We start from the raw sequence: 17,278 nt of genomic DNA, 5'->3' as shown, positions 1-17,278 counted from the left end.
GAGTCGTGGTAGTGGATTGCATCTGTGGCTGGTCCAGCGTGGACACTTCCTAATGCAACAGGGATGCTCCAAATGCCTCGAATGCAAACTTTCTTGTCTGCGTTTGCAGCTTCCTGATTTTGTGGACATATGAGAAGAAAAGTGCAGCCATGCCGCTGAATGAGACTGAAGTCCAAACACTGGCCCCAGAGCCATGTGAGCAGCAGATGCTCCAGGAGGATCACCCTGGAGGTGGGAGCGGGGGTTCAGCCACCAGCAATCTGTCGCTGCACTGCTGGCTGCAGCTCCTTACCAGGGAATCCATCATGGAATTACAAGGAGACAGCTCCAGCTTGGTGGTGCGTGTGATGATAGCGTGTGTGTACTCCATAGTCTGCGCTCTGGGTTTGGTGGGGAACTCGCTGGCTCTGTATCTGCTCCACTCCCGCCACAGGCAGAAGCAGTCATCCATAAACTGCTTTGTTATGGGGCTGGCCATCACAGACCTACAGTTTGTTCTGACTTTACCTTTCTGGGCGGTGGACACGGCGCTGGACTTCCGCTGGCCTTTTGGCCGGGTCATGTGCAAAATCATCAGCTCTGTCACCACCATGAACATGTACGCCAGCGTGTTTTTTCTAACTGCGATGAGCGTGGCGAGGTATTACACCATCTCCTCGGCTCTGAAGATGCACAGTCGGAGGGCGGCCGCGTCCAGGGCAAAGTGGACCAGTCTTGGCATCTGGGCCGTCTCTCTACTGGCTACTTTGCCGCATGCCATCTACTCCACCAGTGCTGAGGTGTCGGATGAGGAGCTGTGCCTGGTCCGCTTTCCGGACTCTGGCAGCTGGGATCCACAACTTCTTTTGGGTCTGTACCAACTGCAAAAGGTCCTGCTGGGGTTCCTTATTCCTCTGATCATAATTACTGTCTGCTATCTGCTCCTGCTGCGAGTCATCCTCAGCCGTCGCATCACCGGAGCAGCTGATCCAGAGGTCAAACAAGGCCGTCTGAACCGGCGCTCCAAAGTCACCAAATCGATTGTCATAGTGGTTCTGTCATTCTTTCTGTGCTGGCTGCCCAATCAGGCTCTCACGTTCTGGGGGGTACTTATAAAGTTTGACCTTGTTCCATTTAGCAAGGCATTCTATAATGTGCAGGCCTACGCGTTCCCGCTGACCGTGTGCCTGGCGCACACCAACAGCTGCCTCAACCCTGTACTCTACTGCCTGATTCGCCAGGAGTTTCGGGCAGGACTCAAGGAACTCCTCCTCCGCGCTACGCCGTCCTTCAGGAGCTTGACTCACCTGCTGCGTCGCAAGACCAAAGTGGCTGAGGCTCCAACCGTTCTGGTTCTGGTTCCAATGGATGTCTGAGCACGACAACCTGTTCTGGATGTGAGGAAGCAAGAACAGCTAACTCAGAGAGTGTACTTCCCGTATTGATCTAGAGCAGCTTGCTGAGGGATGGAAAGTTTTTCCAGCCTTTTCCAAAACATAACAAAAAAAAAGAAAATCACGCTTCTCTTTGGTTGTTGGAAATAACATAATCACAGGCACTTTGGGTTGTGTACCAATTTCTCACATCCAGGACAACAGACTCAATTCTGTTGTTCTGGTAGCTCTCCCTCCCACTTTGTGCGAGAGGCAGCCCTGCTCTTTGGTCTCAAATATATATATGTATAGAGAGAGAGAGATCAGTCTGATAAAAGGATATTCTTTCATGCCAGCCATTTTCTGTGCTGTTGTTAGTGTCACTTAGTCCAAATCCAAAAGATAAATTTAAACAAATCAGACAAAAGGCAAATCTATGATGTGCAAAAAACTTACCTTTACTTCAAATATAAGACAAATCATTAATTCAATTAGTATATTTGTGATAAAAGTATTTATTTTTTTAATTTTTAAGTGGGTTTTTTTCAGTTATAAATTGTACAACAGTTACTGTTTACTGCATTCTGTTGGAAAAATGATCTACACTGAATGAATAAATAAATAGGGAGAAACCTTGAAAACCTCCAAATAAAAGGGCCTTGGCAAAATAAATGTACAGTTGCTAAGATAAATGCTATCCTTAAGGACCAGAAGTCCTCGAGATTGCTACAGGATTCATGTCTCAGGACGTCTAATCATACGCCGCTAATGCAATCCGAGCACATACACAGCGTCGACTGCACAGAAATGGAAAAACTGCCACTCATTTTACCACTCCTACTTGCTTCCACTAGCGGCAACACTTAACACGCTTTCTCACATCAGCAGAATTGTCAGATTGCACATGAATAATTTAGATTTTGCATAAAACTTGCATCATTTTTTTAAAACCAGGTCATTCATTGATATAAATGTTTCAAATGCATCACCAGCGTTTGTTTTTCTGTATAATTATGCACTTATCAAGGCACAAAATTTGAAAATGTAAGGGGAGCTAAAGCATATCATTAACTGTTCTGGTTTCTTTTGCAGACAAAAGTTTGTTCTTTAGGTAATAAAAAAAAGTGGGACTGACTGACAGGCTACAAATAAAATGAAGGCTGCACTGGCAGGAGGGCATCACATCAAAAATAAAAAAAAATGCTTAAGTCTTGTGTAAGCTTTTAATGAGACTTGATTCTCGCATCACAGCTCTTCAGTCGATAACAGCATCTAAAGTAATCCAGGAACAAAGATGTGCAGTTTGAATGTTTGTCAAACAGAGGAAAGCTTTTCTCTTTCCCTTCCGATGAGCTGAGATGACAGAATATGGCACATTCTCGTCTGTAGATCTCATGTAACTTGTAGCGTAATAATGCATACTCAAAATGATTTAGCGCTGATGCTGAATATGATGTACTGTAGTGATTTTTAAGTGCTTTCACGTGCTCTTAGCGCAGGTAGCTTCTCATCTGTCTCACGCAAACGGCAATGAGCTAAGATGACTCATCCACTGCTGGGAAGTATGGCTTCAAATTTAATGCTACTTTAACACAGTGCTCATTAATGCTGTTTGTTTTAGTTGTGGCTTTGTGCGTTTTTAATTTGATTCCTATTAAACTGTAAAAATCGTTTAACTCCTCCATGTGTTTTTGGTTTTGTGTTGTCAGACCTTCACAGCCAGCGGATAAATAATGTGTTACGTGACTTGATTCGTGAAGCAATATTGGCCTAACAATAATAATAAAAAGCCTCAAATTTGAAATGTTCCATGAAAGCTGAAGAGTCTGTTTGCCACCTTGTTGGTGTAAAATATTCAATATAAATTACATTGATGGTTCTACTTTTTTATTTAGGTTTTAAAAGGCAGTGCTGACCATGCCTCTGAACCCAACATTTTGTTTCTCCTGAAATATGACTGAAAGCTTCGGGTTCGTCCTTTGAATCTGGGTACCACAACCAGCAGCTGATTTGTTTCATTTCACTGAAGGGATAAAGCTACCTATGAATCACCACCATCACAATAAAAAATTAAGTTGTGCTGTCTAGTGATATAAGCTAACAGAATAAAGTAAAAAAAGGAACGGCCCAATCATGGAAAATCAATATCTCTCATGTGTGACCATAAGTCAATCTTTACAAAAACTGAAATTTATCATGTACAACAGAATGTGGTGACTAAATGTAGTAAATTTAGCTGGAATAGGTCCATAATATGTTTTGCTCTCTAAGAGCAAATGGTTACCAGTGCTATTTTCTGTGCAATCATGAGCCTTTAACCTTGAATAAAACCCTTCAGACTGAAAGATTTGAGCACGTCGCCACTTAGCTGAATTTTAAAAGGTTCTTTTGTGTCAACTTTTATCATAAAGGAGGATTTGGATTTATGGCCATTTGCTAAAACCGATAGTATTTATAAGTGATGGTTTTAAGGCAGGAACAAATATTGCTAAAGGCTGATTGAGAACTCAAAATAAGGAAGAAATGTCAAACACTGGTTGAAATGAGATTCAGATTACAAGATCATTTGGATAGAAGTTTTTCTTGTTTAAGAAACCTTGACAGATCAAAAGATCATTTTTTTAAAATTATTTATTTGTGAGCTCATGAAATCTCCACTGCTGGTGGGCAGAGTGGCTCAACAGAGCTGCGGATCGTTTCAGCAAGGCAGTGCTGAAAAGAGCCCTCGTTTTCCTCGTCCTCTTTTGTCAATGATTTATAATGAGCAGTTCCAGCTTCACAAGGAGATTTCTCAAAAGCGCAGCGTCATCTTCTTTCCAACATGCTTGAAGTCTTAATGGAAGGAACTCTGAGAGAAATCTTGGATAAATTCTTCTGCTTATCATAATTTTAGGAGTTTTTTCCGTGCCTACACTTTGGCGATGGAGTCCTGCTAAAAACAATATTTAATTTCCGTGCACTAAAACTGTTGTCCCCCTGCTTTATGTCACCACTAATGCCTATATATCCGAAAACATGTTATGTGGCTTGAAATGCAAGGAAATAAATCACATTATTAAAATATAACCACAGTCAAATCCTTCTTATGTTGGGTAAATATGTTTTAGCTCCGTCCCACTAGTATTTCCAAGAGTAAAGCAAAGTCTAAGATAATTATGAAGGAGGCAGCAATCAAACTATCATTAACATCTACACCAATTAACATTTAAGCAAACTATTATAAAGTACATTAGCAGTAGGGTAAATAAATCTGAAGATTCTCACAAAATTGAAGAACAAAAGGAAGTGACTTGTCTCCTTTGTTTTGCTGTTTGATTATTAGTGAGACAGAGTCACAGGAAGGCCGAAGGAGGTGAACTTTGGGTCTTGAATTGATTTTCCGCAACTTATTAAAAGTAACTGCCGCGCCTTCTCCTTCACCTGTGGATCAAGGAGCATGGGATTTTAAACAGCACTTGAGATCTGATTCATTATGGCTGAGATATTTGTGCTCAAACAGCCAAGTTTTTGCATTGGTTAATAGTCAATCTGATGAACATCAGTTGCATGAACAAATAACAGAAATTTAAATGAGATTTTCAATAAACCACATGTAATATCTCAATATTTAGATTAATCATCTATTTTTAAAAAGGTTACCTCTTCCTCTTCCTATATTCTGTTGCGTCATTAACAGGTGTTAGCAATGTGTTTGCCTGACACCATTTCTCATTCTCCTCACTGTTCTAATGTTCCCAATATGAAGAGAGCTGCAGTTTAACCATCTACATGTGAATGAGGGCTACTTCTTCAATCAGCGTGTTTAAACTCTGAAGTCAGCTTTGCAAATCACAGAACACAGTTCAGGATGTGCTTCATTTCCACAGCCAAGAGATCCCCACTCAGTCCCAAACATGCAAAGCTCATAAAACAAAGCAAATGAACAAGTGCAACACAGAAACCTGCTCCGCATTCTACATAAAATCCAGCTTGGTTTCTTATTCCTGTCTTGAGCCACAGCACAGCATTTATATCCAGAGGGCGATCAAAGACGTACAAACAGCATTACCATACACTCTCCTCTAAGCATGCAGCTCAATTGTGAAACACAATGATCCTTATTGGGATTTTTAATCGATTATGATTCTTGCAGGTATGGATGGACTGAGTAGATCATAAAGTAGTTTGTGGTTATAATGAAACACCTTTGAAAAGTTAGGGCTATTCCCGAGAGAGCTTTCCATATAGAGCGTGTTTCTGCCAATTATCATGAAGCAATTCAAAAACAACAACAAAAAAAAGTCTTTTGAGAGTTTACAGGAAAAAAGTAGAGATGTCCTTAGCGAAGGACTCAAAGATGACCTGTCTCAAAGGAGAGCCTAGAAAGCGAAGCCATGAGGCACAGAGCTGATAATATATACAGGAGAGTCATGTTGATGCTTCATATTTTTGTGAAAGTGCACCAGGGCAGGGTTTCTGTCTTGCATTCACATCTGACTTTCAAAGCATCCATTTAAGTCTTCTCAACCCCCCCCCGGTCCCACATGTACATAGAGCGCAGCACTGACATACAACCAAGTTAATGGATTTTTAACTGACAGCTAACAGACTAATCAACATGCACTTACTGTAACCACCATTCACGTCAGGCTGTTTGATCAATACTCATCTAAATTCCCACTGCGACAGGAAGTAGTAGTGGAGGGTTGCACAACACCCTTGGTGTTGACCTTTCTCAGAGTACTAATGATAGCCTAACAGTTGCATCTCAAGAATATCTAATTGGCTCTCATTAGTGATACACAAGCTCGAAGTCAGGAGGGCTGACTTTTTCAACGAGGACGAGATATTTTAGCAGAGTCTGAAAAGTAAAGGATGCATTAACCTCACTCAGGCTCACATCTTATATAGGCATGGTAAACAGACAGGAGAACTCACAATAAGATCTTAATATTTTGCCATTTGCAGTGTTTTTTTATGATTCAATGCTATTAGTCAAACTGAATCAATGTAATTAAAAAAATCACCAATGAAATTAAATCTACCTATAGAAGTTTGCCGCTGAATCTAACAGCAGTGATAAACGTAATAATTTTTGAGTCAAGACTCATAATGACTATCAATTATTACAATAAATAGATTAAATATCAAGTTGTTAAAAACTATTTACACTTATTAGACTTTTCTATTTTTGTCTTGCTATCAAAACAAGCTAATACATTTTATTGAGATTTTTTTTTGATGAATAACACATTATAGAGCATAAGTGGAAAGTTCAGTATAGAGGACACATAGTTTGCAAATAATGACCTTAATTTGTACCGGGTTCACATCTTATATAGGCAGATATATATGTCTGCCTATATAAGATAGGCACTCTGATCCCCATAAATCCAGTGCAACCCTCTGCCTTCAGAGGTCATGAAGTTATATCTTTACAACACGATATAAAGCTAAAAAATAAAAAATAAAGGTTGAATTTACACAATACCCTCTTTTAGCACACCGTGCCCATAATGAAACCTGGTAGTGGCAGAATCGTGCAATTGAAATTTTTTTCATCAGCAGCGTTCAGAGAAGTGAAACTAAACACAGTTGAAGCCTGGAATGGAAGAAGAGACATTTACCACAAGATTTCCAGTTTTGCTATGAATTGTGGTTCTAAAGTAGCTATAAAGCAGTATATGCTAAATAAAATCATGTCATATTTTTCTTCCTCTTCACAATATGTTTCATTTAATATGTGTCAGTTGCATAAACAAAGTCAACCTCACAGTCACACCACAACAATAAAATGTGCATCTTTAATTTTAATTCACTCTTATAAAACATACGATTTTACAAGGTTTCAGTGTGTGGTGTGACCTAAGTAAAAGAAAAAAGAAACACAATGTACAAAGGATTGTTCAGTTTAAAACCATGTTAAACCTGATCAAATTTAGAGTAAACACATAATCTATTCTCAAAACCAGCTATGCTTCTCAGAAAAAAATAAGTATCTTCTCATATCTCTTTGCTCGGCTGTTTCTTTGGTTGATTGAGTCATTCAAGCGTCCCGGCAGCTTCACACTCTGTGGGATACCCAAAATAATGCCATCACACTGAGATAAATCTCAAAAATCCAGTTGTCTTTTATTATTCCCAGGGGGGAAAACAAGACTATGTAAAAAAAAAAATAAAAATTTAAAAAACTTCCCACTGAACGTGAAATCCCTGCAGATCAACAAAGGAGACGATGTAGTTCAGAGAACTTCCTAAAAATAGATTAAAATTATTCTTCAGGTAAACCAGAGGGTAATATTCACCAGGAAGCCTGGGGGTTAATATAAAATGGAGGTTTGCACAGCATCTTGTTCACTGCCAAATTATATTATGCTTTCCTTTTAAAGTTCATCGATTTACCATTTCCTGACCAGTATTCCCAGTTTGACTTCTCTTAAATTAACATGCAAAGACACTTCCTGCCATCAAGGGGAATTTTAAAACACAATTTGCTCTTAAATTGGTGAACTGGTTGCCACAAATAAACCCTTTTGGTTTTCATTAAAGCCAGATCTTACCTGATGTAAGGACTGCTGATCCTTTATGTTTTCCATCAGTGAAAGCTCTTGCTGTTAACTTAAATGCTATTGTAGTAACATGCAATAGCTTGACTGATTTCTATTTTCTTTCTTCTACTTGATCTGAAAACGTCAACAATTAACAGCAGTTTTTTATTTAACTGGGCAGCTCAACTTTCAAAGCTCCCAATCTAAACCCGAAATGTCAAGCTCATTGTAGAGTTGATTAGAAGCCTGAACAAGAAAAGGTCATTGGAAGCAATTTTGCAAAAACCGTGATTATCAGTACAAAGATTTCATGACAACCCATCCATTACCTGTCGAGGCATTTCACTAAAAGCTGGAGCTGTTAAGAGTTTAACGCATTTGCCCTCTAAGAGGCCAAAATGTCTCCACATTAAGAGAGTCCAGATCAACGTGTCATTGCAAGAGCCCCATGTACAATCGGCTGAAGCTTTTCACTTTTCATGAATCAGATATGTTTAAAGGCTAAATTCAAATAACCGTCTTTCCTTTCACAAAAAGTCTTGGGTCACCTGCAGCAGCAGTGTCGCTGAACCGAGCCGCACTGACTGCTGTCGTCTCTCTGACCTTTTCTCCGCTAATGATGATCTCGCCAAGCCGTAAGAAAGAATAGATGAACTAAAATACCAGCCAGTAGTTCAAGCTTTATCAGCTCTCCTCTGACGTGTAAATGAAGCCCAGGTCAGCAGACGGAAAAGCCGTGGACACACTGAGCCAAAATGGAGCCTCGGCGATCTGCAGTTGCCCATGTCCAGGGAATGCCATTATCATACTCTTCAGGCTGTCCTGAGGGAGGCAGGGGCAAAAGCACACATCAGTCTCATTTGGCCGTGTGGACTTGCAACACCAAATTTCTGACATCCTGTAACTCAGGTTAATAATTGTTCTTAGGTTGGGAATTAGAGAAGGTTTAAAAAGAACAGCTGCTGTTTAGAAGACAGCTTTAACAATCCAATTATGTGAAGAAATCTTCTACTCAGTCATCAGCTTAGTGGTTTTGCTCCTGCACTATCGTCAATATTTTCTTATTAGTGATTGTAGTCATCATCACTTTTACCACAAGCACCAAACTCCTAATAAAGTCTCAGCCAGTTTTTCTGTTGTCATTTCCATCTTCATTTCCATTTTTATAAAGCACTGCATTTTTATAAAGTGGAAGGAAATGGCGGCATGGTTCATAAAGACATGATCAGTGTGCATTCATACTTATTACATCCTATGTGAATGTCAATCTCGATACAAAACCGTTAATGCTCATGACTACAAAGTAAAAAAAAAACAAAAAAAAACGTATGTCATACATTAAAAATGACAAAACAAAGGACAAACAAATAATTATTTGGAATATTTTGGTTAATTACAAATAAGTATCCAGAGGATTTACTGCCCATAAAAATGTTGTGACATTGCAATGTAGTTATATCTAATTGACCATCTGCTCATGTTCCAATCTGTGTCATCAATGCAATGAAGAGATAATATTTAACCAAGGACTGTCCTCAGCAATGACCCCAGACCTGTTCGCTCCAACTAAACCCTCTGTCTCCATCAGCAGCTTTGACATACTCTCATCTGAAGCAAAATTTCAGGATGAAAAATAAAATGCTGCTGATGAATGGACACTGGAGTACCTATCTATAAAAATTAATAACCATTTCATGGTTAGCCGCATTATCTGGGCTGAAGGTCCAATGTTGCCGTGGGATAAAAAAAAATTTTAAATAAAATGTGGAGAAAATTAATGAACAGAGTGTTGATGACAAGTCTGTCAGTCTCAAAAACACATTGCAAAAAAAAAGAAAAGTCCTTTCAGAAAAATATATCTGCGTCAGCTATTAGGTAGATAAAGAAAACTTATCAACATTTATGCAACATTTTTACTATTGTAAAAAAATTTTTTCTAAAGGATCTCATAAACAACACATTATGCCAGATCTAAAGTTTTTCCCCAAACAAAATGTTTAACCTGTTAGTTTAGTAAGGTCACTGTTAGAAACAGACTGTTTCTAAAATCTGCTATTGATGATAGTAATATATTTCACGCAGAGTGCCAACCAAATAAAAATGTGTAGTGAATAATGATATCCTGTTTTAATGTCTCAATGTCACGCAGACAGACTGGATGCGCGTGGAAATGTGTGTGAACACAAACAGATCACTTTGTGCTGCTGGAATATCTCTTGTGTAATACATGGAGTGATAGCGGAGACACTGAATACTTACAGGTTATTTTTAAGTCCTTCTTGTTTGTTTCAAACACATTTTCCATGTTGACCTATTTTCTAGCTCAGTGAGCATTCAGATGTTCAAGACACGGAAAAAAAGAGACTCTGAAACAGACAGTCAGTGTCAGATTTTAGATCAATATGCAGCTCAGCAGCCCCAGGTTTGACTGTAATTTGCACATCCACCTTTTTTTTTTTTTTTTTGCTCAAAGAACACATATCTGTTTTATTGATGTTTGAAATTTTTGTTTAAATTTCTGTCTGTCTGTCATCAGCTCACATGGCTTGATAGTAAAATACGTGGCAATGTGACAGCTGCTGTTGCTGCAGCTGTGATGCATTGTTTCCATACAGATTATTTGTAGTTTGTGTCATTATCAGTAAAGGGGTAAAAATAGAACCGACTGGAGCAGCGAAAATCTTTGAAGTCTTGAAAAATTGAAGAAAACGTAGCAAGTCAAATATTTTATGGGATTAAAATGAAAAGAAGTCACAGGAGTCGGCTCCAATTACTCTCATGTGTGTTTTATCTATGCTTACAGGAGACCTGAGAAAGTGATGAAGCAGCGAATGTTTCATCTTCAGCCACTGAGGAAATCCAAAACATGTAAGCTGTGCTGTGCAATGTTCCTCGGTGTGTTAACTAAGGAGATCCTATGAGGATTATGGTGGTGATGCAAATTTTGTGTGTTCTCTGTAACAAAAAGTTTATGAAGCATAATCAGCATTAGAACCAAAATGGGTGACTGAATTCTAGGACTACATGGTCAGCTGTCCAGACTGATGCAGAAGTTAGTAAAAATGATGTGAGCTTATCATTTTCATTCAAGAAAGTGACTGAAACTGATGTAGAGGCTTCTTGAAGACGGCCTCTTTGCAATCACATCATTTGACTTAACAGGACCACCACCGATCCTCCAGCAAAGCTTATCATGGAAAATCTGGATGCAGCCTTAACAGTGACACTACTGACTCAGAAATGACACTCATTTCTGAAGTATGTCTGCTGCATGAGCATCACGATGTTGCAGGCCTGCACTCTGAGTGCTGTTTGACTTCCCAATTTCAACAACAAGTTCATCTATTTCTCAAGACGAGAGACACAATTTTGTGCACATGCACATAACGTCCTCCAGGCTAACCCCCCAGTGTCCTTCAATCTTGATGACAAATGTGATGCCAAATCAATATGATGAATTTTCTTCAAAATGTTGTCAGAGTCCAGTGAGTTGTGATGGACTCTAAATTCCACTAAATCCTCAAAGGAAAAGAGAGACAAGCTTTACATTGACCAGTTGTTCATGTGACATCTTGGTTTTTATATAGAAAATACAAACAGCCAATGAAGGTTTACCAGATCAGAACAGCTATTAATAGATGTAGTGGTGTTAATAAATCACACAAGGGCTTTGGTGGAGAATTACTCTCTGCACTCGTTCACATCTCCGTCATCTGGCTGCATTTCAGGATATTAGAACCAGCCTGTGCAAGCCACTCGTTTTAACATTCTGTCCTCATCCATCAGAAGGCCCCAATTAGTCAAGTATTTCAAAGTGACCCTCCATTTCAAAAGTCCTTCAGGGGGCTGCAATCTGCAAAGGTCTTAAGGCAACATCATGACTCTGTCTATAACCTGAAATGGATTGTTCTAGTGGCATTCCCATGCAAGTCTGTCATGTTTTACCCCCAAAAAAGTGAAGGTAGGAACTGAAATATTGCTTTTCAGATAGTATTTTTCACTTTCAATTTGATTCCACCAAAGCTTTTTTTAGTAATAATTGCAGAGGGGTGCTATATTACTTTATTCCAGGTATTCAAACCTGCTCTGCAGCTCGTAATTGTGTCGGCAGTTTGATAATCATCAGTAATTTTCTGTCATCCTCCTTACTTTTTTGTGTTGTGAGAGAAGAGATGAAAGAAAATGTCTTCAAACACAGCGTCTTAAAATCAGATAGCTGCCTCAATGGTAAATTAATGTGGAAGCTAGGGCTGATATTAATGTTATCTTTTTTGATTTGTGCGTAATTGCTAAGGATGCAATTTCGATATTGCTGAGATGCTGTGCAAAATGTTAAATAGTGCAGTAAACTGTGCAACGTTATTTATCTGAAAGTCATTTAGAAATACATGAAATTATATTGTCTTTCTAGATTTTCAGTTCAACCACTAATTTTTTTTTAAAATCACCTGTTTAAAGGATTCAATTATAAAATTATTTGTCATGACTGCTGCAAAATATCTCATTTGCATATTATTGTTTGTCTTTATTATTTTTCAGACAAAATCTCAAAGACAGGTTCAGATCATTTTATAAACCTTCATATAACATTTGTTTGTGTTACAACTGAGTCATTGATTTTAAATCTGCATATGACTATGTCTATATTGTTCTAGTCAAGCTGTTTTCACACAGCTTTTATTAAAAAAGTGAATCAGTTTTCCTTGTCTGTCAGTCATAGATGTCAGCATATACTTACTTGGATTAAGATCCAGGAGATCTGGGGCTCATCAAGCCACATTTTCAATTCTGTGTGCAAATGTTTTAATTAGGACTAAAGCTCTCCAAACGCGTTGAATTATCTTTCTGAATAGATCAGCATATTCACATTCAGTAACACTTTGTTTGAAGGGGTGTGCATAAGACTGACATGACGCAGTCATAAACATGGAATAACATGAAGGAGTCTTTATGAATGCCAATTAATGACTGTTGTCATGAAGTGTCACTCGGTAAATAATTACTTTTTTAATGCAAAGTTGCATTAAAGCTGGTATTAAAAGTAAATTAAAAGTATCAACTTTACATTAAAACTGTCATTATTTATTGAATGACAACAGTCGTAGACATACATGACGACTTTTTCATGTTAATGACAGGTGTTATGTCATATTTATGCACACCCCTTCATATAAAGTGTTACCTCGCATGCATAATCTTAAAATGTCAGTGCCGTAAAGACATTTTAGAGTAAAGAACAGTCTTAGAAACTAACAGCCACAACTGAAAAAATTATTTCCCATTTCTCCCCATTTTGTTATAATGTGTGAAAATTTTCTAATTATCTTCACATTCATATGAAGTTGATGAAGCTAAAAATAGAAAATAAAATTATATTAAAAGAAAGCTTTCCTTACACACTCATTAGGAAGAATGTGTAAAGAGCATTTCTTCTAGATTTTCATAAGGTTTTGCTTTGATAGTTATTTTGTATTATTATTATTATTATTCATTCATATTGTTTTCCATGTTGTGTCTGGCCCCTTGTGTGAGGATCCATTGGTTTTCTTCTCTCTGTCCAGCTTTTTCCTATCTCCTTGATTACTCCATCTATAAATTTACCCTCCTACTTCCACTGTTCCTTGTCGGATTTTCCGTCACGGTTACCCCTATGTTCTCCGTTAGTTGTTTCTTATCTGCAAGTATTAAGTTCTTATTGAATCCACCATGAGATTACCACATTCCTGTTTGTGCTTTGGTCCGTTTCCCACGCACACCATGACACCCCGAGCCTGTGAACATAATCCAACAAGGATTACGTTTGCCATCAGAATATTACAAGATGAATAATAGAATCCTTTCACGGAGACGCTGTTGGAGGGAACCTTGCTGACGGCTTATGTTAGTACATTTGGTCCACTGCTTGTTTATCTTGGAATAAATCAGAGACTGTGATTTGTGCAACAATTTATACTTGATTTTGGTTTGAACACGTATTTGCTGAAAGGCAAGAAAAAGTGACATTGCTGTGTGCGAATGCTCTTCATCTGAGCTGGGATGGAAAATTCTTATGTCTAAGAAACACACAGCACATTCAAAAAAATGCTGACTCCATGACAGATCCAGTGGGGAAGAGTGTTAATTTAAAGTGTTCTTGGCACCATCAGACTGCTACCATGTTTGATCAAAATCCTGTTAGCGGGGACAATTAATCAATGGTCCTGTGGGGTGTCTGGGGATTAGAGCCTTTTCCATCTATCAACAGGATTGCTGTACAGTTCAATTGAATCCACTTCTGGCTGGCACACCACAAAACAATTTCATCTGAGGAAGTTGTGAATAATGGATTCATTAGAAAACGAAATCTGTGAAGGAAGAGAACCATTAGCCTAATATGTGATGACTCCCACTTTAGCAGATGTTAACATGTTCTATTATTTGAAGAGAAACTCTAGCATACAGGAATCATGTCAAGCTCGGTTTACTATTTAATTTCGTTGCGTGTCGTGCAAAAGTAAATTGAATTTCTGTGCAAGCACAACCTTGTAGTGGATGTAATTTGCATAGAAATCTACAGTCCCTCCATTGTTATTGTTACAATACATTTTTTTTGTACCCATCGAGAATGGTACTTGGAAAGACATGGGTGTCTGACTGGGTAAGAAAGAACCTCCTGGCTAAAATAACGCTTGAAACTTGATGTCCTCAACAACAAAAGTACAGAAGAAGTTAGGCTGATAGTATGCCGAGAAGGAGAATGCAATTATAGCTTCTTCAATAGACGAGTCCTTGGTGCCAGATCAAAGACTAAGCCTCAAGCTTTTTGTCAGAGTTCTTATAAAAGAGCCCAAAAGCGTTACGCTCGAGGTAAGAGGGGAAAACATGGTGTAAGCTGAGCTTTGTATTAAGAAAAGCAGCGGTGAAATGCAAGAACTCCAATTTGCAGGGTGAAAACAGGTCAGCTAGATCTAGGACAAAGTAAACACGGTGTAAGCAAATGAAAATGAGTAACATTTTAGAACATTTAGAATTCAATTTTAATTTGTGTTCAACCACAAAGTTAGTTTCTAGTCAGAAATCACATAAGCATTTCTGAAAATATTGCTTGTGTTTAAAATCCGGTTTAATTGCATATCATTTAAAAAATGAAAAGTAGAAAATTATTCATGCACTTCTCCATAAATAATGAAAACATCTGTGTTAGCGTAACAGTAGTCAAACCATTCTGATCATATCACATTGGCTATTTTCACGTTTTCACTGGTACTTTGCTAATTTATCTTAGATAAAAGTGTTGTTTTTTTTATTTTTGTTTCTGTTCTAGAAGAATGTAATTTTCACCATATGTGACTATAAGAAAAGCAGACATAAGATCAATAGAGCCTCAATAATTAGCTAAACAAAATGGCCCTCTGCTCCAAAATTAAACAGTTTAAAAGTAGCATCATCAAATGCTGAAGCTTGTATTTTCTAAATGAACGCTACCATTTTCAGATAAGTGTGTTTGATGCTGGTTTTAATCTTGACATTTTTCACTTACCATTTCACTTCTCTCATTGCTCTCACTCTCCAGTAAAAGGAAAAATAGTATATCTGCAGTTTCAAGAATTTTCACACATGCTGTATTTTACACTGTTGAAAATGATGGGATTACTCATCTCCAGTGCAACATATTTATTGTTGAATAAACTGCAAAAGCACAGAAAATAGCAGGTTGTAAGGGTGCACTCGGTGACTTCTCTGCACAATGCCTCATCAGGTGCAGACTTTCTTCTTCTGTTTTTCAATAACAATGACACAATGCACTTGTACTGAAAAACCCGACACTGAAACAGTTCCTATTGTAGCCATTGCCATTACTTTCTTTATATTATACAGTTCTGTACATTTGTGATATACAGTAACTAAATCACAAAAAATGCATCTCACCGTATGAACAAATACAAAAATTAACTCTGGTAACATTTCTCTAATGCTTTTACAACCTTTTGTAACCACTATTTAGACCTTTTTAACAATCGCTCCTAATTAATGAAATTATTTTTTCTACATAAATTATTTTAAACATTTTTCTATAGTATTCAATCTTAATGACATGAACTGAAAATCTATAGCATGGCTCTAACCAAAAATACCTGCATGGACAACACAGACTCTCATCACAGCCTAATAACTGTGATGAAGGTACATACATCCGTTTTGTGCTGCCATTGTTTATTATTTCATCTAAACTTTACACTATTTGTCATAAAAATACATATTCCAGCTTAATATGCCTCCTTCAAGTTCAACATGGGGACAACATTTATTAACAGGAATCTCCAAACTCTTTTAGTAAAGGTGTGGAAAAGTGCAAAATATGTGATAAACTAAATCCAACCAGATGAATTATGATTTTTTTAATCAAATACCACAAATAACATGTCAAATCATTATTGCCTGGGAAACCGGTTTACATTCTTGGCTTTGCTTGGTGCACGACATAAAAACGCTGGAGGCGTTGCAAATGCGGCCATGATATTAATTCAGTCAGAACTGAAGACCCTCTGGGCTTCGCAGGAAAAGTAGACTGGAGAATATTAGACACAGCAGCACTGACACCAGCAAAGTGAATTCAAGTGTAAAGACCTTTTTTAAAAAATCAGGTCAGTGAAATGTGATGGCTTTGGCACCTTTGATGTCAACTGGCACCCCACTGCATGGCATCAAAGCCCCTTTTACTGTCAACAAAAGCTGGCTTAAAGTCAGCATGTCAGCAGCTTTTAGCTTTCAATGAATAGTGATCCCCTGTGCTTATTAAACCACCCTCTGGGCACATAACTCAGTTTTAAATGCCTTTGGGGTTTTAAGAATTTATTGTAATTGCTCATGCTATATATATTGAGACAACAGTTTATGAGGACATTATTTTGACATCTAACCAATGATGCACAGAAAGCAAACCTCCAAAATCTGGCTGTGCTTCAAACTAAAGAGGCAAAAAATCAGGGTAATTGTATGCAAAGTAAATATGTTATTCGGTTATAGAGTGAATCTGAAGAAATTGAGTCAAGAGTAAAATTTCTACTATCTTCGTAAGTCTTTGGCTCAATTAGAGGAGTTTTAGTATCTTGTTCACAGGAAATAGTAGGGATAAGTGGTACTGTAAATGGATAGACAGGTGGGAGCCTCATCAGCAGTAATACAGGCCATATTCCAGACTGAGTCAAAAAAGAAAGTTCTTGATTAACCAGTCTGATTACATTCAGACTTTAACCTGTGGTTATGAGATCACAGCCTACAGAGTGAGATCCCTAATACTAGCAGCTGATCTGAGATTCCTCCATAGGGAGAGATGAGCCGCTGATCCATGCAACGTTTTTGTTTTGTTTGTTTGTCTTTTCTTCCCCATACTAGTCTGTCAATGATAAAACTGGTTGT

General features: G+C 38.0%; 1 protein-coding gene across 1 annotated transcript; it reads left to right on the top strand.

The window, feature by feature from the left end:
- LOC102234155 (relaxin-3 receptor 1-like) lies at positions 1 to 3,034 on the top strand. Its single transcript, XM_014471275.2, has one exon. It carries the CDS (start codon positions 150 to 152, stop codon positions 1,353 to 1,355), a length of 1,206 nt encoding a protein of 401 aa, XP_014326761.1. The 5' UTR covers positions 1 to 149; the 3' UTR covers positions 1,356 to 3,034.
- Positions 3,035 to 17,278: the final 14,244 nt, after the last annotated feature.

The sequence above is a fragment of the Xiphophorus maculatus genome, chromosome 9 (genome assembly GCF_002775205.1).
Source record: "Xiphophorus maculatus strain JP 163 A chromosome 9, X_maculatus-5.0-male, whole genome shotgun sequence".
In the NCBI taxonomy this organism is placed as follows: domain Eukaryota; kingdom Metazoa; phylum Chordata; class Actinopteri; order Cyprinodontiformes; family Poeciliidae; genus Xiphophorus; species Xiphophorus maculatus.
Note: the sequence above shows the minus strand (reverse complement) of the source record. Positions and strands in the feature narration are given on the sequence as shown.

Bases quoted from the DNA above. Each gene is read 5' to 3' on its own strand.
- LOC102234155 (XM_014471275.2), top strand. From the start codon at position 150: ATGCCGCTGAATGAGACTGAAGTCCAAACACTGGCCCCAGAGCCATGT.